Below are 27,386 nucleotides of genomic sequence, written 5' to 3' on the forward strand. Positions count from 1 at the left end.
CTCCTGCATCAAGAGTGTGAGAGGAAGTCTCTATGTAGCTTGGTACTCCCAAATGAAGGTATCACTGCTCTTTCAGCTTCAGGGATATGGAATAAGGTTCCCTACACTTCTTCCAGTAAGATCCAGCCCTCCCCAGGAATCAGGATAATACATGTGCCCTGACGCAGAGTGCCCCCTTAATCAAGGGGGGGGGTCCACAGATCCCATTAGGCCTACTTCCTCCATGTTCTCAACCCAGGACTCTCTCTTGCTGCTCCTCCAGCTCCCTCAGGCCTGGCCATCCCAATAGAGCCGGTAGTCTCCAACAACTCAAGCTTCTCCATCTTGCTCTTCCCAACCAGTTGAAGGCTGGGGGAAGGAAGGGTATCAGAGATGCATAGTCCTTCCTCTTTTCCTTAAGTTTTGATGAGAAATAGCCTCTCTTTGTATTTGGCTTATACCATCTGTTCCAGTTTGCTCATGCTGCCATTATGCAAAATACCAGAAATGGATTGGCTTTTATAAAGGGGATTTATTTGGTTACAAATTTACAGTCTGAAGGCCATGAAAATGTCCAAATTAAGGCATCAACACAAGTATACCTTCACCAAAGGAAGGCCAATAGCATCTGGAAAAACCTCTGTTAGCTGGGAAGGCATGTGGCTGGCATCTGCTGATACCAGGTTGTGTTCCAGCTCCTCTCTCAGTTCCTGTGCATTCTTCAAAATGTTGCTCTTGGGGCATTTTGTCCTCTCTTAGCTTCTCTGGAGCAAACTCTGGGCTATCATCTCCAAAGTGTCAGCAAAAGTCTGCTTTCAGCGGCTGTCTTCAAAATGTCTCTTTCAGTTGCTCTCCAAAATGTCACTCTCAGCTGCTCTGAGGTCCTCTGTTTGTGAGCTCTTTTATAGGACTCCAGTGATTAAATCAAGACCTGCCCTGAATGGGCGGGGTCCATATTTCCATGGAAATAATCCAATCAGACATCCCACAGATGATTGAGTCACATCTCCATGGAAAACACTCAGTCAAAGGATTCCAACCTAATCAACACTAATAAGTCTGCCCCCATAAGACTGCATTAAAGAACATGGCAACATAATACATCCAAACTAGCACACTATCCAACCCCAGATAAATAAGGTTATATGAATTAATATATAAGCAAATATAAAATCATGGACTCTTAAAATTAGTAATAACATGGAGGTCTTAATGAAATGCATCCCTTAGTTCATATGGTGTTTACAGTTTTCGTGAAGTTTTACATGCAAAGTCTTGTTTGAGTTACTAAATAGCCATGTGTGGTAAGCATGGAAGTTGTTATCCTCATTTTATAGCTGAGGAAACTATGGCTTATAAAGGTTGAAAAAAAACTTGCCCAAGGTAATAAGTGAAGCTAGACTAGAGAATAAGTCCTCTTACTTTGGCCCAGGACACTACACCACTGCCACCTCCCCCAAATTTCCTTCAGAATATGCTACATTACATAATAATTTCTGGCATCCCTGAGTTCTGTGTAGCAGTATGTATTATAGTTGTTCAACTCTTTCTATTATATTGATTTGAAAAACCAAAAATGTATATATATAAATACTAAGATGTTGAGTAGAAAATAAGATTTTCTTGTGTAGCTTGAAAGCTAACAAAAGAAGAAAATTTGAAAGTAGTTGGAGAAAGATTACTCTAGCTGGAATATGTGTATTATTTCCTGAAGGAGGACATACATTTGCACAGATGAGTACTTAACTTTTTCTCTTTGTAAGGTATTTTTTTTAACATTTGTATTTATCTTATTATGCAATAGAAGTTCATTAGGCCATTTCACCATCAGGCATGACATTGAGAAAAGGTAACCATGTAACATATGTTTGTTTTGTCTTAGAGTTTTATACTGTAAGAGTAAATGAATTAATCACTATTATAAAGACCAGACCTTTCTCCTGATTCCAGATCTTTTCGCGCTAACACTGTGTGTAAAAGTCTTATCTCGTTCTTACGGGTGATATTAAAAATATTTAACTAATATGGCACAGTGAGTGATCAGAATCCAGGCTGGATATAGACACCTGATGTGATTGTATCAGTGCGTGCTGGTGTTGTATCAGCCCTGCTCAGGGTCACTTAGCACCTTATAGTTTCTTGGGTTCATTTTATGTTTTTTTGTGTGTGTGTGTTTTTTTTTCATTAGAGCAGTTTTATGTTTACAGAAACATGATGCAGGAAGTACAAAGTTCCCATGTACCCCCGTCTCTCTCTCTCTCTCTCTCTCTCTCTCTCTCTCTCTCTCTCTCTCTCTCTCACACACACACACACACACACACACACACACACACACAGTTTTCCCTATTACTGATATTTTACATTAGTGTGGTACTTTTGTTACAATTCATGAAACAATATTATTATAATTATGCTATTAATTTTAGCACACTGTTTACATTGTGTTGTACAATTCTACAGTTTTTTGTGTGTGTGCAGGGTAACTTATATACAACCTCAAATTTCCCTTTTTTCTCTCTTTTTGATTATACAATTCAGTGGTGTTCATTACTATAGGAAGTTGTGCCTCTATTTCCGTCATCCATTGCCAAAGCTTTTCTGTCCCCAAACAGAAACTCCATACGAATGAAACATTAACTTCCCATTCCCCTCCCCTTCTTGGCTTCTGGTAACCTGTATTCTAGTTTCTGACTTCATGAATATGCTTATTTTGCTTATTTCATATAAATGCGATCCTACAATATTTGTCCCTTTCCATCTGGCTTATTTCACTCAACATGATGCCTTCAAAGTTCCCTGGGTTCCTTTATATCCATTCTTTCATTTGATCTGGGGAGGTATATGGTGTCATCCCCTTTTTGCAAATTAAGAGAATCACGGCTCAGAGAAGTTAACCATAGGGCCCCTTAGTATGAAAGACTTTTACCTCTTAGTTCAGAGTTCTTCCTGGGGTAGAAGTTTCCCTTTTTTCTTCAGGGGAAAAGGAAGAGATGAGAGATTCTATTTTTGATAGGATAAAAATCAGCTCCTTCCAGGGAGAACTCACAGTGGGTGGTGGGTAGAATGAGCACCCCCTACCCCCACCCCTACTGGAATCTTCCTGTTTTGAGCTAATTTACCGACTCAAGGGAATGAGCAGCTTTTTTTCCCAATGAAGGCACTGAACCAGCCTCTCCTCTCCATATTCCCAGGGACATTATGAATAAAGCCTTACTTGAAAAGTACATTCTTTTAATTGCTTGTTTTTCCCCCCTCTCCTTCCACAGAATGGTCTTCCTTCAGAGGACAATCCGTATGTTTTTAATGGTGATTTTGTAGATCGAGGAAAAAATTCCATAGAGATCCTAATGATCCTGTGTGTGAGTCTTCTTGTCTACCCCAGGGACATGCACTTGAACAGAGGGAACCATGAAGATTTTCTGATGAATCTGAGGTAACCTAGGTCTTTAGGTTTCCTCATTTGTGTACAGCTCTGGGAAATGCTGCCACATTTAGTTCCTAGCTAAGAGTTAGAGATGAGGGTAGAGAAGTGGGGATGAGGAGAATCTCAAGGAAGACCTTGATTCTTATCTCTATTTACCACCCCCAGTCTTCTACTGAGTGTAAATTGCTCTGAAGCCCCTTTCCTGTCTTTTCTTCTAATTCTGTTCTTTTTATTCTGTTCCTAATCTTTTGCTTTGCCTCAGATTTTGTCTCGGAAACTAGTACTGTGATATTCACTGATGTGTATATTTTTTATGACATGGTAATTGCTTCTGGCATAGTGTTCATAAACATATTTGAGAACAGCTGTAACATAGCATTTCAACTATCTGCCTCACTGGAGATTTGAGGAATAAAGATTTGTTAAATGGTTTAAGAATTTTTGCTGAAAGGCACAATAGGTGACAAATGTTCCCTTTTTCTTTCTTTTCTTATTTTATGAAAAACAGAAACCGGTTTGTACTAGGGCAGTAGAAGGCATGGCATGCTTCTTGCTTTTGGTCCTGGGCTTTTGGGTGCCTTGGTCCAAACTCAGCAACTGATTATTTTTGTGTTTTGTGCAGTTTTGGCACCTGGCATGAGTGTAGAGTTTCAATTCCAATTCTCAGGTGTGAAAGGAAATGCTAAGACTGTGAAGAAAAATATCCCAGTACTATTATCCGAAGTCCATTCTATATAACAGTGCTCAATACTTTTATTTGGGCATGGCATTTATTCTGTCATTTATTCAGTTAGTCAATTATATTTATCTAGTGGTTAATGAAAGAGACATGGCCCCTGCCCTCATAGAGTTTACATCTAGCAGGGCTGACATATGCTGAGCATGTTTTTCAAGTGTGATGAGTTTGTAAAGGGGGGACTCCACCTTGTCTGAGGAGTGATGTAAAGTTCCCTTATAGAAGTGTCTTGTTAGTCGGAGACCTGAAGGATGAATTAGGCAATCAAGGGAGAGCCGGGGTGGAAGAAAAGGGGTATGGCAGGAATGGGATAGTGTTCCACAGTGAGGAGGCAACCTTATGCAGAGCCCGAGACGAGACTTTTTAGACTTGAGAAAAGTTCAGGAGGGCAGGGGCATAGAATAAGGGGCAGGATGGTGTGTGGTAGGACTGGAGAGATTTGAAGTACTTGCATCATGCAAAGGAATTTGGATTTTCTTTTAAGGGTGACAGAAAATCATTGAAGAGTATCATAGAATGTGTGTTTTAGAAAGTAGCAGTTTAAAATGCAGGAAGTATGAATTGGAGAGGCTAGAGTGGATACAAGGCAGCCAATTAGGAAATGGTTGAAGAGATAAATGATGGATTCTCACTTACACCAGGGTGATGGCATTGGAGATGCACAGAAGTAGATTGCTTGAAGAGGAATTTGTGCAATGATGACTTAGGGCCTGGTAGCATGATATGGGGGATTTGGAAGAGGAGGGAATCAAGATGACTTCCAAGTTCCTGGCTTGAGTTTGGGAGTATAGCAGCATCATTCGTTGATATTGAGAACATGAAAGATGAGCAGGTTGGGATGAGGGAGGGTGAGGAGTTGAGTTTGGGGTAATCTGATTTGAGGTGCTGTTGAGTGGGCAGTTTAAGTATATGTGTCCAGAACTCGGACACAGTGTGGTATGGAACATTGTCCTGTGGTATTGGCATATAGCTAGTAACTAAAGACCAGGGCACAGGTGAAATTGCTGAGAGAGAGAAGGGAGAAGAGGACTAAACCTGAAGAAACTCTAACATCTCAGGCTAGATAGAGGAGGCAAACTTGCAAAGGAGATTCAGAGTAGCCAGAAAGGAAAGAGGAAAACCAAGATATTTATCATAGAATCCAAGAGAAAAAAATTTTTCAAGAAGGACAATGTAGTCAACTGTATTTCATGCTTCAGGAGGGCAAGAAAGATGAGAATTGCAAGGTGTCTATTGGATTTAATAAAGCAGAGAGCTTTGGTGAGTACAGGACTGAAGTCATGTCCAGAAACATGTTACATGGCAGAAGCCTGACATGACATGATTTGCATGGAAACTTGGAGTAAATGCTGTGTTCCAGTTTCACGGTGTTGAGTATTAATGGTACATACTATTGTCCCAAATCAAGGAAAAGTAATTGAAAAAATTCCATCATTAAATCCCCCATAGCTACTGCTATTTGTATTTTGAAATTCCTGGCACTTTCTATTAAAACCCTGAATACCATTGCATGAACTATATCAGCAAAAGCATACAGAGCCAACTTGTTATCTTCTAGGCCTTTCTTCCTCTTTGTTCAGTCTTTTTTTTTTTTTTTCATCATTCACTCAAAGTAAGATATAGGGTGTCTGAGAAATTCTACCTAAACAAAAGGCTGTCTTTCGCATGGCTCACCCCAGCTGCCACAGCACACTTCTCGGAATACTTGCAGCATTTATACAGCCTGTGCCCACTACATATTTCTTAAATTGTTTCATGAAAATTTATCTTCTTTCCCCAACTATACCATAAGCTCTTTGAGGGCAAGATGTTGGCATTGATTGCTTTTGTTCTTTCCCATTACACCTAGCAAAGACTTGAGGAAAAATACTTCCAACTAGTCTAGTTTCTTGAGTTATTGATACTTGTGATAGTGAGATGTCAAGGACTCCCCTTTTTGCATGATTCATTTAAGTAGAAGTTATCAATAGTTAATTGAATTGCTTAAATCCCGTATTTTTTTTCAGGTATGGCTTCACAAAAGAAGTTTTGAATAAATACAAGGTAAGACTTACATACTTCTTTTTTTTGTATTCTCCTTGTTATTTATACAAAAGTGAAGCATTGTCAAAGCCCAGATTGATGCTTCAGGAAGGGTGATGGGGAGCTAGTCAGAATCCATGCAATGAAATAAAAGCACAGCAGGAAGCCCTGGCCAGGATAGAGTCTCATATTTTCTTTCTGGACTAAACCAAGCTTTTTTCCTTGTGACTTTTGTGTAAATTTCAGCATAGGCACAAAAGTACCATCTGGGTACTGCCCCCATCCAGAAACCCCTAGTGAAGTCAAAAGCAGCACAAGGAATGCTAGGATGAGAGATTGGATGGCTAGACACCTGGGATCCCTTGGCTTCCCATCATGCCCCCTCTAGGTGCTATTATTTCCTTATATTTGGAAAGCAATTGTGCTATTTAAAAGAAAAAAAAAAGTAATTAATCCACTATGACTGACTAATACATTCACCCATCCACTAATGAATCTAGTTCCAATCTCTCAGTTTATGTGATTTCTAGAAATTTGGAGACATCCTTAAGCCCTAAATTGTTTCAGTACATGGTATGTAGTATCTCACAGGAAGAGTGAATTTATAACAAGAGGGTGTTTGTTTAGATGCCAGAATCATCCTGGCAGAATCAGGGGGCCAGAGCAAATTAGCATAGAGACAGAGGTGGTAAACAGTGTACGCACTGTTTTTCTCTGAGAAACTGTGTCCTGTTTGCTAAGGAGATAGAATAATTAGAAGACTAAAGTTCACATAGCTTGGAGGTTAAGAGCCTAGGCCCTTTCAAGTCCTGGCTCCATACTTATATCTCATATGACCTCATACAAGTTGTTTTACCTCCATACAAGTTGTTTACTTCATTAAAATGGGGATAATAATAATACATTTTTTAGGGTTGTGAAAATTAACCCAACACACTGCCTGGTGCATAGTATGCCCCAAATAAATGGTAGCTGGTATTATTATTATTATTATTATTATTAGAATGAAAAATGGAAGTATGAGTGAGTGTGAAGAAATGCATATGAATGAAAATAATTGTATGCATGGGTGTTAATACCACCACTAAAGAATGAGTGCAAAAGAAGGCATATGACAGATCCAAAAAATACATTTGGAGCCAGATTATGTTCCTGGTCATCCATCGTCATGACTACCTCATTGCTACCGCACCTGTATGGGAGGTCCAAAAAAAGAGAGCCCCTTTCCATTAGAGATCTTTTGGCTTAGGGACCCAGAGTTGTAGTATAACCTAGATGTTTCTGCCCCTTAAGAAAGTTGATATCTAAATTTGTCTTTTTGAGCCAATGAATCAAGTAAGCTAGTATGAGGACACAGAAGTAAAAGGAAGTAGGGCTTTCTCCTTCAGAACCATGACTCTGTGGTTACAGACTAAAGAAGGGGTCTGCAGTTCCTAAAATCATCATTGTGCCAGAATACTTGGTATTGGAGCAACAGGAAAAAAGACTGACTCTTCCCTAAGTAAAATGTGGTAGTGGTATCTGATGCAAACCACAGTCTCTATTTTGTTCAACAAATACTTACTGAGAACCTAGAGCATGTCAGGAACTATGTTGACACTGAGGAGACAGAAACAAATATGACACAGTCTTTGTCTTCAAGGAGCCCATAGTCTAGCAGGAGAACCTTCTTTGTAAACAATAAGGGCTACACTGTCATTTACTGGGGCCAGGCTCACAGTCTAAATTGTTGGGCAGAGTTGCTTCAGCAGGTTCCTGAGGGGGCTCAGCAGCTAGACAGTAAACGTGAATGGAATCTCCATGCAGCTGAAATGAGATGATGGCTTCAGGTTGTAATGTGTCTGTCTGCATGGTCTATAAGCAGTGCAAAGCTTTCTGGGGACCCTAAGGACTTTGAGCAGGCTACTTTCACACTAGAGGGGCGAGAGGACTAATGAGTATTTAGGGATTTGGGGAAGATGTTAAATCAGAAGTAGAATAATACCACATGTCCTTAGACTTCATTCATCCAACCCCTTTGCTTAAACTATTGACCTAATCAAGAAATGCACAGTGTTAATTATTAATCTTTATGGCAGGAAATGTTCCTCTTTGGTTGTTGGTTCAGCATTCCTCTATGGGAACTGAGGGGAAAAAGCACAGTCACTCCTTGGTGGCTTCAGATCCTAACTCAAAGAGGGGATCGTTAGTGATTGGAAAAGAACCAGTCCTGGGATTCTTAGAGGAAGGGATGTGATTATTCTAACGAGCATGGGTTGCCAAGAGGCATAGGATGGTGGGGAAAATATAAGATACCTAGAGTTATGCTGACATGTGTTGTAGTCCTGATTCTCTACTAGTATCAGTGGGATCTTGGGAAAGTCAGTTAACTTGTCCATACCTCAGTTTCTTTATCTGTATGATGGAAATGATCATTTCTGCCTCATTGGATTGTTACAAGGATCAAGTGAAATAATGCCTGTGAAAATACATGTGTCTGTACACATGTATATATAAATTGTTATGTTGTGCAAGGATGTGAGTTATTATTTTAATTTCTATTTGATCCTCCTATTTGCTTCCTATAAGAATAAACAAATATTTAATGACAAGAACTAGGCCAAGGGAGAAGGGGGTGCTATCTATTTCATATCCACCAAGTGAGAATGTCGATGGGCACACTGCCTTCCCATTGGCCTCGCTAGGGCATTTGGGGGGCTCTCATTGGAAGGAGGCAACAGCTCTGGGAATTCCCAAGAACCCTGTTACAGATGGCTCACGTTCATCTTCCTCCTCCTCCTTTTCTCACTTCCTAGTCCCTTGCAATGGCCTTTAATCCTTTTGATGGCCTGCAATTTTGCTTTCTTACTATTGTCACGCCAAATGTCATTTTAAAAAAAATGTTTTTCTGTGATTTAAAGAATAAGGTCTAAATTATATATTGGATGAGGGCGTTAGGCTAGGATTGAGGGCATTATTTCAGAATAAAGTTTAAATCACTTAGTCTGATACATTAGGCCCCATAAGATAGGCCTACAAACTACCTTCCCAATTTTGCCTTCCTCTCTTGTCTCTCATGCATCAGTTTAGCTCTAACAAAAGTGACCTGCTCACTGTTCCCTGAATTTGCTCTGTACGTTCCAGCCTTAATTCCTCTGCCAATGCAATAGTCTCTATTCAAAACACACTTTCCCACATCTACCAGTCATAAATCCTACTCATTTTTCAAAGTCCAATTTAGAGGCCACCTCCTCCATGATGTTTTCCTTGAACTCTTGGTAGAGCTTAATTTTCTCATCTGTTCTATATTCCCAGAGACCTAGATTCAGATTCAAATTATAGCACTTATTTTAGCTGTTTGTATACATGTCTTATCTCCCTTAATCAGTTGTGTGTTTCTTGAGGGCACAGACTATGTCTTCTCATTCAACATCAGTAAATGTTTGTCAGATCTAATAGTTGTCCCTGAAATGACAGATAGCAGGAAACACCCAGGACCAGAGCTGTGAATGGCCCAGAGTGTCCACTTCACTGGTGTTCTTTTCTGTTCTTAAGGATTAACGTTTGGCCCAGATTTGACAAGACAATAGCCTGGCTCCAGGCCTGATCAATTGCTTATCAAGGATTTTTCTGAAACAGATTGGGTGGCCTAATATTGCCATGAAACACATACTGGGTAACTGAGCATTTGATTGAAACATATTGCTCTTTAAAAGGTTCTAATTGGTTAGTGACTCCGTGCTAACTTCCTTTGGGTGGCCTGAAAACTGTTGCTTTTTGTCCATACATTGTAACTAATCAATAAACCTGAACCTATCAGAAAAACAAAACATACTCAAGCTGTTTTCCTTACAGCTACATGGACGAAAAATCTTGCGACTCTTGGAAGAAGTCTATACCTGGCTCCCAATTGGTACGATAGTTGACAACGAAATTCTGGTCATACATGGTGGGATATCAGAGTCCACAGACTTGAATTTACTCCACCATCTAGAGAGAAACAAAGTAAGAAGTAATGTATGCATAAACCTTGTCTCAAAAATAAGGCGATGTGTACTTCTTTTTGTTTATTATTCTGTATTGATTTGTGTTTTGTGGTGGTTGTAACTCTGAAAAGATTAGTAAAAATTTTAAGAAAAATCTATGATTGCATGATAAAAAACTAAATAGGTAACCTATATATGGAAAATATTTTTTAAATTCATGGTGGAAGTGGAAAAATGAAGAAACTTGGCATTTCATATAGTTTTTTGAAATGAAAAATCCTGATTTTTAAAGCAGAATCTCAATTTATTTTTGAATTGATATAACTTACCTTATAATATACTTCAAATGGCTCAGAGTAGTTTTTTGAAAGATTTTAAACCCAAATCATATTCAATACGACAGAAGCAAGCAGGAACATGTATAGAACATCGGCGGGAAGGGCCCTGCAGTGCTGATAAGATCCCACACTCAACGAAGGGCTTCCCTTGGGTGGGCCATACAGAGTGAGGGATGTGGTCTTCCTCCACTAGTGCCAAGCAGAAGCCCCCAGACTGGGGGAAGAGGGTACCAGTGCCCTACAAAGGCACCCTGTGAGAATGAGGGCCAATAGCAGCTGCAAAGCCAGAAGATCAGCTATGGTCCTAGTGAGAAACCTGAACTCCGACACCTCAAGACTGATAAATTTTCAACCAATCTAGGAGCTGGGGTCTAGAACTGGAATTTTAACTTGATATAGACAAAAGTATGACACTTATCACACCTTGAGTTTTTGGAGCCTTTATACCTTTATATACATATGAATAATGTTGTTGCTAAGATCCACTCATCCTTTTAATTTCAGCTTAAATGCACCCCTCCCCTGGGAAGCCTTCCACAACCTCCAGCCCAGATCAGGTTTCCTTTAGTATGCTTTCAAGCCCCTTGTGTATATCCTTCTTAACAGTTACCAAAGTTAAAAAAGGAATTGTGGTACTGTTGTTTACTATCTTCCCCTGCTTCTCTAGCTCCCTGCTATAGCCCTAGCACCTAAGACATAGTAAATACTTAATCAGTGTTTGTTGAGTATCATTTAAGAGGTTTAAGACCAAAGTCAGGCAAACCTGGGTAGAAACTTTACAATGCCAGTCCTGATTGTATGGTGATTTTATATGCCCCCCTCCTCTCCCATCCAGTGATAACCGGAGGGTAGGATTCCAGCTAAGAGCAAGGGAATATGATGTTTTTGTCAATCAAATGTTAGCAAGCACATGGCAGGAATGCTACAGTGCCCTATGACAACAGCACTCATCAGCCATGGCAGCCACTGCCAAGTGATCAGATTGAAAGTTACTTTCTTGCTTGATTTACTTTCCTGAGATTAGCCTGAGCAGCCAACCCTATCTAGGGCTTTTTGAGATATTAATACCACTTCTCTGGAATACCCATTACTAGCTCTGTGGAGACCCTAAGTAGGGACCCTTAGTGTGGTAAAGACCATGAGGCTCTGAACTCAGACAGATGTAGCTAGATTTATAGCCTGCCTATGCCACTTCCTGGCCGGGTGACTTTGGGAAAGATACTTAAGTTTTCTAAGCTTCAGTTTCCACACCTATAAATTGGAGATAAAAATACCTACCATATTGGATTGCTGGGAGAATATAATTACCTACATCAACAAAATGGCATAGAGTAGGTGTTAAACATATACCTCCCTTCTCCCACCCTCTCCTACTCTTTCGTGGTTCTTGGGTCTGAGGTTTGAATTTCAGTCACCAAGACAGACCCTGGAGAATTTGGGGGCCAGGATTTTCCAGGGTAACTCAAATTTTACCCTCTTCAGGGGTCACTGTTCCACCTACCCATAAGACTGGTTTTAAAGATAGAAATTTTGACTTGTATATGTTTTTTATCTCCTACCCCTCCTTGAGTGAGGTTGAACTTGCAGCACATACTTGTTGAATTGAACCTTAATGAAAGCATGTTCAAGCCTTTGGGACTCTGTCAGATGAGATGCAAAAGTAGATTTCCAAATCCAATTTTATAGCCCCCACTTTCCTATCCCATAGGACCCTCCAGCTGTAGGGGTGACCATACTTCCTGGTTTACACCTGTTTTCATGGTACCGTTGTTCATAGGGGAGGAGTAGGGTTCGGGAACCTGATGATAACCTCCATTTAGGTTCATTAAAGGCATTTTGTAAAGTGGGGCAGGTTGAGGGCCAGTGTGGAGAGGCAGAGAAGGAAGATTCTGTTAGTCTAAGACTCTGATTTTGTGTTCTTCAAACTCCCTGGCAGAGGGTGTGGGAAGGGGCGGGTAGTAGGACTCCAGAAGAAAATGGTGGTATGGTGCCTTAAGAGGAGCTGGGGCAAAGTATCTCTATCCCAAGTGTCCTTGAAAACTACAGAGTCACACACACTTAAGAGACCATGTGGCCTTGTCCAGTGAACTTACCAGAAGTGAGCTGTGTGGACCTAAGTCCAGAGGGTCCTACCAGTATGTTCTTCTCTGCCTATGAGCTGGGGACATTTTCTGGGGGGAGAGAGGGAGGTGAGGCTGTGAGTTCACTAATAATATCTGAGATTGAATTTCCAACTGGCGCAATGACACAGGACTTCAGAATAGGATTTAATGTTTTTTTTTTTTTGAAAATTAAAGGTAAGATTTCATACAAACCCTGGTTTCTAGAAGAAACTAAGTGCCTACCTCAGAGAATTGCCCATCACTGAACTATGGCCACCAATGTAACAGAAGCACTATTTACAAATTCAGTTTTGCATAAAGGTATGGTACTACAAAGGAATGTGTATAAAATTATAGTGTCAGGTTGTGAAAGGGAATGCAGAAAGGATTATAGTAATTAATTTGCTATCAGAAGGACATTTGGTTTCCAAAGGAATACAGCAGCTTTGCTGCTAGGATCAGAGAACACAACCAATTGCTGGCAGGGTCAGGTTGAGAACTACATTGCATTTAGGTTGACGGGCTTCAAAAGTTTTCAACCTCTATCCACTTTGAGAACTTTCTTGGACAAAGGTGTACTTTCTCTCATTTATCAAGGAAAACACAACAAAATGAAAAGCAGCCACCCTCTTGAAAGGTGTTTTTGAACCCCTCAAAGCCTGTCGGTTCTCTTAGCCCCCTTTATAGAGAAAGGCTCACAGGGAGACTAGTTTTGCCTGCCCATAGCGTCTTTAATTTCCTGTGATGAGGCCTCAAAATTTATTTAGTGCCTACAGCTGTGGTTTCTGGTGTCTCCTAGAAACTCAAATGGGAAACTTTTCCTGTTGGGTAATATACAAACAGAATTTAACAGGCTCACTTTACAGAGAGCAGCAGATCGATGAGCTAGAGTTGCTGGGTGAGATGAAAAGGTGACCATGTGTCTTTCATTAGGTTGAGGCACAACAGAATACCAACTGGCCCTCACATTTCTGCATGTGACACACTAAGTATAGGGTTTGGCTGATGCATGAATTTGTTTTGTAGATGAAATCTGTGCTAATGCCACCAGTGCCATTAAATGAAGACCTTGCCTCTGACTTCCAGAAAACTAAAGCAGGTGCAAGTGCGATGCCTGGAAAATCAAATACATCCCTTCCTGAGCAGTTATCAAAACATGAATGGGAACAGGTAGGTGAGCAAAACTCTACAGAAACCCAGTATTCACCAAAATGGCAACAAAGACATAGCATAGATGTTGTCCCTTACGGTATACAGATAAAAGTGACTTTATTTTTATAAGTAGATCAAACCATTTCTATCTGAATTCATCACTATATTTGTAACAGTGTTATTGAGAATATAATTCATATACCATATTCACCCATTTAAAGTGTACTATTCAATGGTTTTTAGTATGTTCCCAGAGTTGTATAACCATAACCACAGTCTAATTTTAGAACATTTTCATCAACCACCCCCAAAAAAAACCTCATGCTCATTAGTAGTCACTCCTCATTCCCTCCACCTTTCCCTTCCCCATGTAGCTGTGGATAACACAAATCTACTTTATGTTACTTTAGATTTGCCTGTTCTGGACATGTTCTATAAATGGACTCATAGAATATATGGTCTTTTTGGTCTGGCTTCTTTCACTCAACACAATGTTTCTGATTTATCCATGTTATAGCATGTATCCGTACTTCATTCCTCCTTATTGCTGAATAATACTCCATTGTATGGATATACCACATATTTTGTCTGTCCATTCATCAATTGTTGGACATTTGGGTTGTTTTTACCTTTTGGCTATTATGAATAATGCTATGAATATTCATGTACAACTTTTTATGTGAACATATGTGTTCATTTCTTGGGTATATACTTAGTGAAATTGCTGGGCCATAAGGTAACTCTAAGTTTAACATTTTGAAGAACTTCCAAACTGTTTTCCCAGGAGGCTGCACCATTTTACAATCCCACCCGCATTGTATGAGGGTTCCAATTTCTCCACATCCCCGCCAACACTTGTTATTGTCTGTCCTTTTAATTATAGCTGTCCTAGTGAGTATGAGGTGGAATCTCATGGTTTTGATTTGTATTTCCCTAATAACTAATGATGTTGAGCATCTTTTCCTGTGTTTATTGACCATTTGCTTATCTTCTTTGGAGAAATGTCTATTCAAGTCCTTTGCCCATTTTTTAATAAAGGCAATGAGGTAATAAGCTCTGTAGATGTTGGGGAAGACTGTTTTAGGCAGGGAGAATAACCAGTGCAAATGCTTTAACAAGAACATGACTTGTCAGTATGGTGGTTCCACAGGAGGCTAAGTATAGGGTTGCCATATGATCCTGCAAACCCATTATTTGGTATATACTTGGAAGAAATGAAATCAGGGACACGAATAGACATTGGCACACTGGTGTTTATGGCAGCAGTATTCACGCTTTGCAATTGGAGGTGTCCTAAGGGTACATCGACCGGTAAACCTAAGGGCGAACTGTACTGTATACATTCAACGGAATATTGAGTGGCTGTAAGAAGGAAAGAAGTTGTGAGGCATGCAACTAGGTGAATGAGACTTAAGGACATTATGTTGAGTGAAATAAGCCAGAAACAAAAGGACAAATATTGTAAGGCCTCACTAATATCAACAAACTATAATGAGCAAATGCTGAGAATTGAATTCAAGAGCATAGGTTATCAGGGGATAGAATGGGGGACAGAGATTGGGCAATTGATGATGCAGGAGTACAGAATGTTCAATAAGACTTATTGTAAAGGTTCCTAGATTGTAAGTTCTTACAGCAGTCACATCTATTCCTGAGTGTTAACTGTTATTTAAGAGATGTTTTTTTGGTACAAAATTTATATTCTCTATAGCACACTAATTTAACCTGTAAGGTCAGTTTATTTAAAGAACATAATTACATGGAACCTAGAATAGGGAATGAGATCTTGTAATTCTGAACAGGTTAATGTAATACCCCTATACATTCCAGAGCATTTGGGGCAGAAAATTATATATATATATATGCAAAGTCCACTTGAAGGACTGGGGGAAAATGTGGAAATATTAAACTTCCTCACCTGGGAAATTCCTGATATTCTCACAAGTATTAGGGACTCCCAATTTAATAACTCAAGCCCTCAATCTTGGGGCTTGCCCTTATGAAACTCATTCCTGCAAAGGAGAAGCTAAGCCTACTTATAATTATGTCTAAGAGTCACCCCCAGAGAACTCTTTAATTGCTCAGATATGGCCTCTCTCTCTCAGTCATAAACTCACTACCCTCCCCGCTATGTGGGACATGACTCCCAGGGATGAGCCTGCCCCTGGCATCGTGGGATTGAGAATGCCTTCTTGACCAAAAGGGGGAAAGGAAATGAAACAAAATAAAGTTTTGGTGGCCAAGAGATTTCAAATAGAGTCGAGAGGTCATTCTGGAGGTTATTCTTATGCATTATGTAGATATTCCTTTTTAGTTTCTACTGTATTAGACTGGCTAGAAGGAAACACCTGAATCTGTTGAACTGTAATCCAGTAGACTTGATTCTTGATGATGATTGTGTAACTATATAGCTTTTATTGTGTGACTGTGTGATTGTGAAAACCTTGTGACTGACACTCCCTTTACCCAGTGTATGTGCAGATAAGTAATAAAATAAAGACAAAAAATATGTAAATAATAGGGGGATAAGGGGTATGGGGTGTTTTGGGAGTTCTTTTTTATTTTTATTTTTTGTCTATTTTGGAGTAATGAAAATGTTCTAAAATTGTGGTGATGAATGCACAACTATATGATGATACTGTGAGCCATCGATTGTATACTTTAGATGTGTGTGAATATATCTCAATAAAATTGCATTAGAAAAAAAGAATGTGCCTTGTGCATTCAAGAAGCAGCAAGGAGACCAGTGTAGTTGAAGTAGAATAAATGAAGGGGAACAGGTATAGTGGCTAAGGTCAGAGGAGTAAGTAGGGTTGGGGTGGATGGGGAAGAGGTAGATCATGTAGGAACTGGCAGATCGTTGTTAGAATTTTGGCTTTTATTTTAAGGGAAATGGGGAGCCATTGCAGGATTCTCAGCAGAACAGTGACAGGATCTGACTTAAGTTTTAAAAGGATTACACTGATGATTGTAGGGTAGCAAGAGTGGAAACAGGGAGACCATTTAGGAGACTATTACCATAACCCAGACAAGAGATTATGGGGACTTGGACCAATGTGTTAGCAGAATTGGGGCTGAGGAGTGGTTAGATTCTGTATGTATTTTTGAATGTAGAGCCTACAGGATTTCCTGGATTTCCTTGATTGGATGTGGGATATGAAAGCGAAGAGTCAGAGGTGACTCCACTGTGTTTGCTCTGTGTAGTCGGAAGGATGGAGTTGCTGTCATTTGATATGGTTTGGTGGGGGGAGTATCAGTCCATCTGGGGACATGTTAAACGTGACATGTCTATTAGACATCCAAGTGGAAATACCAACTAACAGTTGTATATCCAAGCCTGGAGTTTGGATAGTGTTCTTAGCCTGCAGTACAAATTTGTGAGCCATATGCACGAGACTTGGTGAGCTCAACAAGGAAGTGAGTATATAGAGAAAAGGAACCAAGGACTGATCCCTGAGGCTCTTCAAAATTAAGAAGTCAGGAAAGAGGAGGAATCATTAGTGAAGATTGAGAAGGAGCAACCCATGAGGTAGAAGAAAACCAGGAGAGTGTGGTGTCCTGGAAGCCAAATTAAGAAAGGGTCTCAAGGAGGAAGAAAAGATCAGTTATGTTAAGTGTTCTGAAAGGGCATGCAAGATGATGATTGGAAATGACTGTTGGATTTAGAAATGTGGTTATTGTTGACCTTCAATAGAACAGTTGTGATGGAGTGGTGGAGATGAGAGTCTGATCAGGATAGCTTTCAGAGCTCTCTTTGAAGAGGCAAGGAATTGGTGAAATCAAGTACAGACAACTTTGGGGGGCAGTTTTGTGGTATAGGGAAGCAAAGAAATAGGGCAGTAACTGGCAGGGAAAGTGACGTCAAGAAGATATTTTTTAAATTGTGAGAAATAACAGCATGTTTGAATGCCAATGGACATTATTCAGTAGAGAAAAATTGATGATGTGAGGGATGGCAGAGAAGCTAGAGCAAAAATGACCCTTAAGTCACAAGAGGTTATGGAATCTAGTGTGCAAGTGGAGAATTGGCTTTAGGTTGGGAGAATGGTTAGTTCATCTATGGTAATGGGCAGGAAGGTAGAATACATGGGCACAGGTATGAGTAGGTGGGTAATATGGTATCTGGATTTACTTGTGATTAGATAAATTTTTAAAGTTTGCAGAGATGTTCCAAAGCCTTTCTCATTCACCTCTCTCCCCAACCCCAAAGTCAACATTTTCAGCCAATATAGATATCCTTAGTGAACTTCAAAAATGCAGAGAAGGGTTCTGGGCCAATAAGAACTCTATTTTAACTTATCTCTTGATTATGTTTAAAGATGACAAAAAGTTCAAAGTAGTACTATCACCTAGCCAAAGGGAATCCACAAAAGTTAGTTCAGCATCTTCTTTTGCCGGGCATTGCTTCAATCTCTTTTCATCCAGCATCCTATGTAACCCTCACAACAACCTGGTGAGAAAACTGAGGCTCCGAAGAGTGAAATGACTTGTTTGAGGTCACTTGGCCAGTCAGTGCATGATGGAGCAGGATTTGATCCCAGGTCTGACTCTAATGCCCAGTCTCTTTATCTGAAGGAATAGGAGGTCTGAAGAAGGAAATGAAATATTCTAGTCACCCTCATCCAATGAGGCAAAGGGTGGACGAATAGTAGGAGGAAGTCATCTAAAGAAATCTTGGTATCTGGCCAGAAGATTTCGGCTGAGCACAATATTTAAAACGACATGTTCAAAAACTGGAGAGAAAACACGTAATGTTCTGGTTTGCTAATGCTGCCTTTTTGCAAAACACCAGAAATGGATCGGCTTTTATAAAGGGGGTTTATTTGGTTACAAAGTTACAGTCTTACGGCCATAAAGTGTCCAAGGTAAGGCATCAACAATCGGATACCTTCACTGGAGGATAGCCAATGGAGTCTGGAAAACGTCCGTTCACTGGGAAGGCACGTGGCTGGCATCTGCTCCAGAGTTCTGGTTTCAAAATGGCTTTCTCCCAGGACGTTCCTCTCTAGGCTGCAGCTCCTTAAAAATGTCACTCTTAGTTGCTCTTGGGGCATTTGTCCTCTCTTAGCTTCTAAGGAGCAAAAGACTGCTTTCAAAGGCCATCTCCAAAATGTCTCCGTAAGCTGCATCTCCTCTCTCAGCTCCTGTGCGTTCTTCAAAGTGTCCCTCTTGGCTGTAGCAAGCTCCCTCCTTCTGTCTGAGCTTATATAGTGCTCCAGTAAACTAATCAAGGCCCATGCTGAATGGACAGGGCCACATCTCCATGGAAATTATCTAATCAGAGCTATTACCTACAGTTGGGTGGGTCGCATCTCCATGGAAACATTCAGTCAAAGAATTACAGTCTAATCAACACTAATACGTCTGCCCACTCAAGCTTGCATCAAAGATAATGGCGTTTTGGGGAACATAATACATTCAAACTGGCACATTCCACTCCCTGGACCCCAAAATGATATGATTTTTCCATATACAAAATACATTCATCCCATCACAATATCACAAAAACTTAAATCATTTCAGCAACAATAAGTAAGCACAAGATCCCATCAAAGTCAGTCACAGGCGTGGTCTGTCCTAAAGCAAAATTCCCCTCTGACTGTGGACCTGTGAAACTTAGAACAAGTTATCTGCTGCCAATATACAAAGGAGGGACAGTCATAGGATAAACATTCCCATTGCCATAAGGAGAAACAGTAAGGAAAACAGAGTTTAAGGGACCAAAACAGTTCCTAAAACCTGCAGGGCAAACTCCATTAGATTTCAAAGTCTGAGAGTCATTTAGAGAACGACGTTTTATCCTTGGGGCTTGAGAGAGCAGGAGTCCAACCCTTTCAAAGGACCTACATGGCAGCCCTTTTCTCTCCAAACCCTGGGGTGAGTGCTCCAACATATCCACAAATTGGGGAGACCACCCTCTTCTCGGCCCCACCCTCCTCAAGCATCGGGGTGCCACCCGGACTGTGCCTTTCCCGGGCAAAGGTTCTCCCTTCTCCGAACAGTGAGTGGCAGCCAGGCTCTCCCCAGTCCCCGGGGAATGTGCTCCACCCTCTCTGGGGCCTGGGGTGGCAGCAGTCTTCCTGAGCATCGAGCTGGAAGGCCTGCGCTCTGCCTCCGGGGCAAATGCACCCTTTCCCGTGCATGGGCTGCTCCACTCTCCCAGCCCGAGACCTCCTGACTCCAGACTGCAATCTCCATGGCTCTATCTTTGAAGAAATATTTCCTTCAATTTGTCCCTTCTCCAGTCCAGGCCGGCAGTATCTCCTTCTAAATAGATCTTGCAAAAATCTTGTTGGCTTGGCATGAAGTACACAGGGGTCAAATCCATCAGACAATAGGACTTTCCACATATCCTTTCTGGATAACTCCATCTCCAATCCTGGCTTGTACTGAAATGGAAGTCGGGTTCCATGTTTGGTTAAATCCTCATGTGGGGCTGTCGCCTCTGGGGTCTCACTTTTTGGATGCCCAGAATCTTCCAAAGCATCAATTTTTGGTTTCTTTGTACACAAGAATTCATTTCTCTGTTATCTCAGTCCTGTCGCATTTTACTATAAGCTGCAAGTAGAAACTAGGCTACTTCTTCTGTATTTAGCTTGGGGACGTTATCAGCTAAATATTTCAGGTCGTCGCTTTCAAATTCTGCTTTCCATCCAACGCCAGGACTCAATTTTGCCAAATTCTCTGCCACTTTAAAACAAGGATCGCCTTCCTTCCAGTTTGCAGCAACACATTCATCATTTCTGCTCAAGGCCTTATCAGAAGTATCTTTTGAATTCATATTTCTACCAACAGTCTCTTCAAAGCAATCTAAGCCTTTTCTGTCAAGCTCCTCACAATTCTTCCAGAATCTTCCCCTTATCCATTTAAAAAGCCATTCCAACATGTTTGGTATTTGCAAGGTAAGCAGCCCCCCATTTCTCTGGTACAAAAATCTGTTCCAGTTTGCTGATGCTGCCTTTTCACAAAACACCAGAAACGGATTGGCTTTTATAAAGAGGGTTTATTTGGTTACACAGTTACAGTCTTAAGGCCATAAAGTGTCCAAGGTCAGGCACCAACAATCGGGTACCTTCATTGGAGGATGGCCAATGGTGTCCGGAAAACCTATTAGCTGGGAAGGCACGTGGCTGGCGTCTACTCCAGAGTTTTGGTTTCAAAATGGCTTTCTCCCATGACGTTCCTCTCTAGGCTGCAGCTCCTCAAAAATGTCACTCTTAGTTGCTCTTGGGGCATTTGTCCTCTCTTAGCTTCTCAGGAGCAAAAGGCTGCTTTCAAAGGCCATCTCCAAAATGTCTCTGTAAGCTGCATCTCCTCTCTCAGCATTCTTCAAAGTGTCCCTCTTGGCTGTAACAAGCTTGCGCCTTCTGTCTGAGCTTATATAGTGCTCCAATAAACTAATCAATGCCCATGCTGAATGGACAGGGCCACACCTCCACGGAAATTATCTAATCAGAGCTATTATCTACAGTTGGGTGGGTCGCATCTCCATGGAAACACTCAATCAAAGAATTACAGTCTAATCAACACTAATATGTCTGCCCACACAAGATTGCATCAAAGATAATGGCGTTTTGGGGGACATAATACATTCAAACTGGCACACGTAACTAAAAGAAGCATTTAGATGCACCTTTCAGTGCTGTTAACCCTCACCTAAAGCATACTTTTGGAAACTGGATTACTTACAGCTGCAAACAAGCACAGGGCACTTATTGCAGGATTTATTTTGGATTAAGGAGGTTTAAAAGGTTGAGAAACAAATAGATTTGGGTTGGTAAGGTTATATAAAAGCTGTAATTCAATAAAGCTTTTCCATATTTTTTTGTTTGAAAATTCTCAGGAATCTTTTAAATAATTATTCTTTCATGCAATTACCACATAAGAGTCCCCTGCATTTCAGAGGAGAAGGTGCTGTTGAAAGAGATTCTCTCTGCTGAAGAATTGGTTTCACCAACAAAGAATAGAAAATAGATCTATGTTAATGGCCACAGTCTGGGTAAACCTAGGCAAGTAAATGAATTCTAGACAGAGAAAAGAAATGCAGAACTCATGGAATGGGTTCTGAAGGAGAAGTTCATTTCTATAAAATAGATACCCCCTTATGACTTTGAATCAAAGAAAAATGAATGTTTGATATATTGTTCTCATATTATTGATGAGCCAGCTAAGGCCCAAATTGGTTAAGTGATTTGCCCAAGGTGGCACAGGTAAATACTAGAAGAGCTAATTCCTTGACTAGTGCTTATTCTAGTTCGAGTCCCATCATATGTACATTTAATTTATGTAAATTCAACTATATGCATATGGCTAAAAAGGATGAAAATACTGTAAATTTATATTTTCATATATATTCTCTATCATATACTGTACATTAATGTATCTATAAAATAGTCACACATCCGTATTATTACATAGGACTTGTATATACAAAATCATGTGTCCTGTCCTTTAAGGGGAATTTAAGAAGTTTTTCCGGGGGTAATTTTGGCTGTAAATGAATTGCATCTCATGTAGGTACTTAGAACTTAATCCCCTTCTAATAAAACACAACTCATGTTCCATCTCTCCTCCTTTACTGTACTAAAGGTCAAAACATGTCCCCATAACATGAATTCATGGTAAGAGCCAGATATGACACAGTTTTAAATGTGTTATTTTTATCCTAAACACCAGCAAAGTGAAAGGGTTCCATTTTATTTATTTGTAGGGTAGGGTTATGCCAATGTTGGAATTCAGAGGGGAGAGAGGAAAATTATTGTCTGAGTCTTCTTTGGGTAGTTTGAATTCTCACTTCAATCAACCCTGAAAAATTCTGCAAGTGTCTGGTATGGGCCTGGTGCAGGGGTCTCTAGCTCTGACCAGGTGCTTATCATACAAGAGCAGTTTTGCTACCAGGACCGTTCTTCTTTCCATCTCACTGTCTTTCCTCTTATTTCTAGCTTCCCTTCAATACCAAACATGGATGGGTGTACAGTCAGGTTTAGTGGGACAACCGTTTCTGGCCCTCTTCTCAAAATCTGCTTTGGACCCACTAGAAAAACTGTACAACTTACAATGCATGCTACTTCAGGTCTTCAAAGGAAACATGGAAAATATAGACTCCTACAATCATAGTCTGTTAGAACTTTGAGATACTTTACTGGTCATCTGGTCCAAACCTCTGATTTTAAAGATTTAGAAAGTGATTCCCAGAGCATTTTCTCAAGGTTTCACAGCTTTTGTGACAAAGCTACTTTTTCTCACTACTGCTTAAGCTCAGATAGAAATTTAAATAAAGAATCTTTATACATAGATCGGAGCCACAAAGAGGGAGCCTCTGATTTACTAGGAAAAATATTCTTAGAAACTTGGGTCTTCAGTCCTGGGCATTTGTGTAGCCGCATTTGCCTCTTTTGGCTCCAAAAAGAAATGTGATGCTAATAACGTACTTAGGGATTTAGGAGAACGCACTATGGAAACCAATATGGCTAAAAGCTACAGAATCCATTGCCAAAAATGAGAATGTACTTGTCAAGGGGCAAAAAGTGGAAGAGATGCTTTAGAAGGTATTCTTGGGTGAATAGTTTTCTATATTTGTGTTGGGAAAAAAACAAGGGCTTTCTTAGGCTGTGTGCCCAACAGGACAAAATTCCAGGCCATTGCAACTGGGTGACCTACTTTATCCCTCTGAACATGTGTATTCATTGTGGGGAGTTACTTTCTCCTCTGAACGTGCAATGACGCTCCTTTAGAGAAAAGAGTTTGCACAAGTGTGAAACAATTGTGATGGGATTTTTAAAGACCAAAAAAAAAAAAAAAAAAAAAAAGCAGGGATTGTTTCTTCACACTAAGTATTGCTAAATTGGTCATTTTTATTGCTACATTGGTTGTTGGAGATGAGCAGAAAGGGATTGAGGTGGCTATGGACATTCAAATTACTCTGGAAAGGATTCATGGAGATGAGTATAAAACAATTTTCAAGGAGGAATGAGAAATAGTTTTCCTTTGGGATAACTTGGGATATTTCTGGCAAATAAGTTGGAATCTAGAATGACAGACTCTCACTTGTAAATAGCAGCTTAATCTGGTTTGTTGTTCAAAGGTTGTTGATATTCTGTGGAGTGATCCCAGAGGCCAAAGAGGCTGTTACCCAAACAAAAGTCGGGGAGGAGGCTGCTATTTTGGACCAGATATTACTTCCAAGATTCTTAGTAAATACCATTTGAAGATGCTCATTCGGTCTCATGAATGTAAGCCTGAGGGTTATGAAGTCTGCCATGATGGGAAGGTAAGCTCACGCTGTTGGAAACGTTCTCACAGACAGCCTTCCCACCACCATAGTCTTCTCTTAGGAGAGTGTATTGATCCAGAAGACCATGGGAAGATATCTTCCCTGATACCAAAACGAAAGGCCATGCTTGGGTACACAGAAGCAGGAGACTGGAGGGTTCACAGAGGTTATCTGAAGGGGCCTCACTGCCCCTCACCCTCAGAAATATTTGGCTTATTTGCCTGATCTTCCCTAATCTCAGGAATAGAAATGTATGGCACACAGCAGTAAGTACACACACAGAAAGACTTTGTTCTTTATTAATTGTAAGATGAATCTCCATTACAGTGTGATTAAGAATGTACTTACCCTCACAGAAAATACAAAAGATAGCAGTGAATATTTTTTGTCTTCTTGCACCTTTTGCACTTTCCTTGTGTAGGGCAGAGCCAAGCAACCCACTTCCCTTCAACTTGTTGAGTAGGTGATCTCCAGCAACTTGCTTGCTATGGGCAGTTTAGCTGTGGCCAATAAAATGGAGTGTGTTGTGCTCTGTCAGTGGTGTCTGATAAGGCTGGAAGAGGTAAGAACCGAGGAACTGGTTTCTTGTCCCAAGTTGTCCTGGGATGCTTCTTTCTCTAAAAGCAAACAGCAGTGAATAAAAATGAATACCAAATTGCATGGTATTGCCCTCAATGTCAACACTTTCACTTTTCTTAACTCTATTAATTCATTTTAGGTTCACACTAACATTGCAAGATGAGTAAGGCAAGTATTATTTAGGTTTTCTTTGCAATAAGAAAACTGAGAGAAAATAGCAGTGGTTTGTCTGAAGTGACATACTTATTAGGGTGGAACTGGGCCTAAGCCAGGTTTCCTGTCACAGACAAGAATTGTCCTCCCATATGCCACCACTGCCCCAAGGCTGGTTCCTTTCAAAAATGGTGGTGGGGGTTCCTTATTCTAGCCACTATTTCCCTGCCCTTAAAGCATTGGTTTTATGGAGCCCTGGACCCTCTAAATCTTTCAGCTCCAAGCAAAAGAAAAAGACCATGATACAACACAAGTTTTATTTTGAAAGCTCAAATATTATAAGGAAAGAACAAAAAATATTTATGTCCTTGGAAAATTAGAATTCACAAAACTGAACATTAAGGATTCCAAGATGTGGAAATAAAATTATACACAGGATTGCAATACATTGAAGATATTGGATGAGTGACTAGCAGTTAGTACTCCTGTGGATATTGATTAAAAAGCCTTGTTTTCATCTAGGGCAGAATCTCAGGAAAGCACATCAGACCTGGATAATTTTCCGTGGTTATGAAGTTTGTTTGATTTTTGTTTTTAACGAATTATAGCTATTTCTGCATTTATTAATGACCTTCTGAGAACTAATTTTTGCATGAACCTCACCCTCTTTTTCTTCAATCAGGTTATTACTGTATTTTCTGCATCTAATTATTATGAAGAAGGCAGCAATCGAGGCGCTTACATCAAACTGGGTCCTGGTATGAAGCCTCGATTTGTCCAGTACCAAGTAACTGAGTTAACGTGCCCAAAGCCTCTTTACCAAAGGTGTGTATATTCTAAGGAGAATTCTGAACACTTGTATTGTTGACCCAGTAAAAACAGTCCTGAGTGACAAAGAGCAGCCACAGAGTGAAGGCAACTACTTATTGGTTACTTATTGGTATAAACAAAATGGAAATGGCTTCAGACACCAAGTAGTGAATGTGCCAATATTTGAAACCCAAAGGAACAATTTTCAATTCATACTTTTCTTTAGATGGGTGAAGCAGTCATCATCCAGGGGCAGAACCTAATGAAATATAAAGAAGAGAGTCCACATACCCACTCAGACCCCTAACCTACAACCTTCTCTGCCCGACAAGGTCTTCCTCCTCTTCTCTTGCCAGAGGTGTATATGACTAAAATAGTCGAGTTTCTCATTCCATGTGATGGCATTCATAGCATATCTTCCCTTTTTCCCCTTTAACATGGTCTTTTAAGGTATTTTTAAATTATAAAATTAATGTTTGATAACAAGTGAAACAAAACAAATATATAGAAAGAAAATGTTAATGATCTCTTCTCCCCTGACTACTCAATAATCCTCTTCTCTAGAAGTAACTAAACCTAACAGCCTGAGGTGGACCCATCTCCCCTCTACTCTTGTTCCTATAAAAATAGACAGTTATTCGTCCATTTTATTTAAAAAAATTTGAGTACCTTCTATGTGTCCCTTATCAGGTACATGATTTGCAAATATTCTCTCATATTCTGTGGGTTGTCTTTTCCTTTTCTGATGTATTATTTGCAGCACAAAAGTTTTTAATTTTGAGGAAGTCCAATTGTCTATTTTTTTTTCCTTTGGTTGCTTGTGTTTTTGGTGTTGTATCTAAAAAGCCATTGCATAACCCAAAGTTATAAAGATTTATTCCTATGATTTCTTCTAAGAGTTTTATAGTTTTAGCTCTTACATTTAGGTCTATGAACAATTTGGTTAGGTTCTGTGTGTGGTATGAGGTAAGGATCCAACTTCATTCTTTTGCATGTGATGGTCCAATTGATGCAGCACCATCTGTTGAAAAGACTATTCTGTCTCATTGGATGGTCTTGGCACACTTGTCAAAAATCAGTTGACCATAAGTGTAAGGGTTTATTTCTGAGCTTTCTATCATATTCCATTAATCTATATGTCTACCCTAATGCAAGTACCACACTGACTTGATTACTGTAGCTTTGCAGAAAGTTCTGAAGCTGAGAAATGTGAGTCCAACTTTGTTCTTCTTTTTCAAGATTGTTTTGGCTATTCTATGTCCCTTACATTTCCATATGAATTTTAGGATCAGCTTGTCAATTTCTGCATAAATGCTAGCTGGGATTTTGATAGAAATTATGTTGAATATGTTGATCAATTTGGGGACTATTGCCATCTTAACAATATTAAGTCTTCCAAAACATGAACATGGAATGTTACTCTATTTATTTAGATCTTTAATTTCTTTCAGTTGTGTTTTGTACTTTTCAGTGTACAGGTCTTGGACTTCTTTTGTTAAATTAATTCCTGAGTATTTTATTCATTTTGATGCTACTGTAAGTGGAATTGTTTTCTTAATTATATTTTGGATTGTTCATTGCTAGTATCTAGAAATACAATTGATTTTTGTATATTGATCTTATATTGATTTTGTGTGTTGATATTGTGTAAGCTTAATGAACTCCTTTTTAGTGGATTCCTTGGGATTTTTTATATACATGATGATATTATTTCTGAATGGAGAAAGTTTTACTTTTTTCTTCACAATCCAGATGCCTTTTATTTCTTTTTGCTTGCCTAATTGCCCTGACTAGAACCTCCAATACAATGATGAATAGAAATAGTGAGAGTGGACATCTTTGTCTTGTATTTT

General features: G+C 39.8%; 1 protein-coding gene across 1 annotated transcript in view; it reads left to right on the forward strand.

Annotated features, from left to right (window-relative positions):
• Positions 1-2,190: 2,190 nt before the first annotated feature.
• LOC119523339 (serine/threonine-protein phosphatase with EF-hands 1-like) overlaps positions 2,191-27,386 on the forward strand; it is a 35,342-nt gene continuing 10,146 nt past the window's right edge. Inside the window, exons 1-7 of the mRNA XM_037822101.1 lie at positions 2,191-2,202; positions 3,246-3,412; positions 6,146-6,182; positions 9,996-10,145; positions 13,593-13,736; positions 23,803-23,988; positions 25,406-25,548. Coding sequence (XP_037678029.1) covers positions 2,191-2,202; positions 3,246-3,412; positions 6,146-6,182; positions 9,996-10,145; positions 13,593-13,736; positions 23,803-23,988; positions 25,406-25,548 — 839 coding nt within the window. The remainder of the gene's footprint in view (positions 2,203-3,245; positions 3,413-6,145; positions 6,183-9,995; positions 10,146-13,592; positions 13,737-23,802; positions 23,989-25,405; positions 25,549-27,386) is intronic.

This window comes from Choloepus didactylus, chromosome X, assembly GCF_015220235.1.
Source record: "Choloepus didactylus isolate mChoDid1 chromosome X, mChoDid1.pri, whole genome shotgun sequence".
NCBI classification, from domain to species: domain Eukaryota; kingdom Metazoa; phylum Chordata; class Mammalia; order Pilosa; family Megalonychidae; genus Choloepus; species Choloepus didactylus.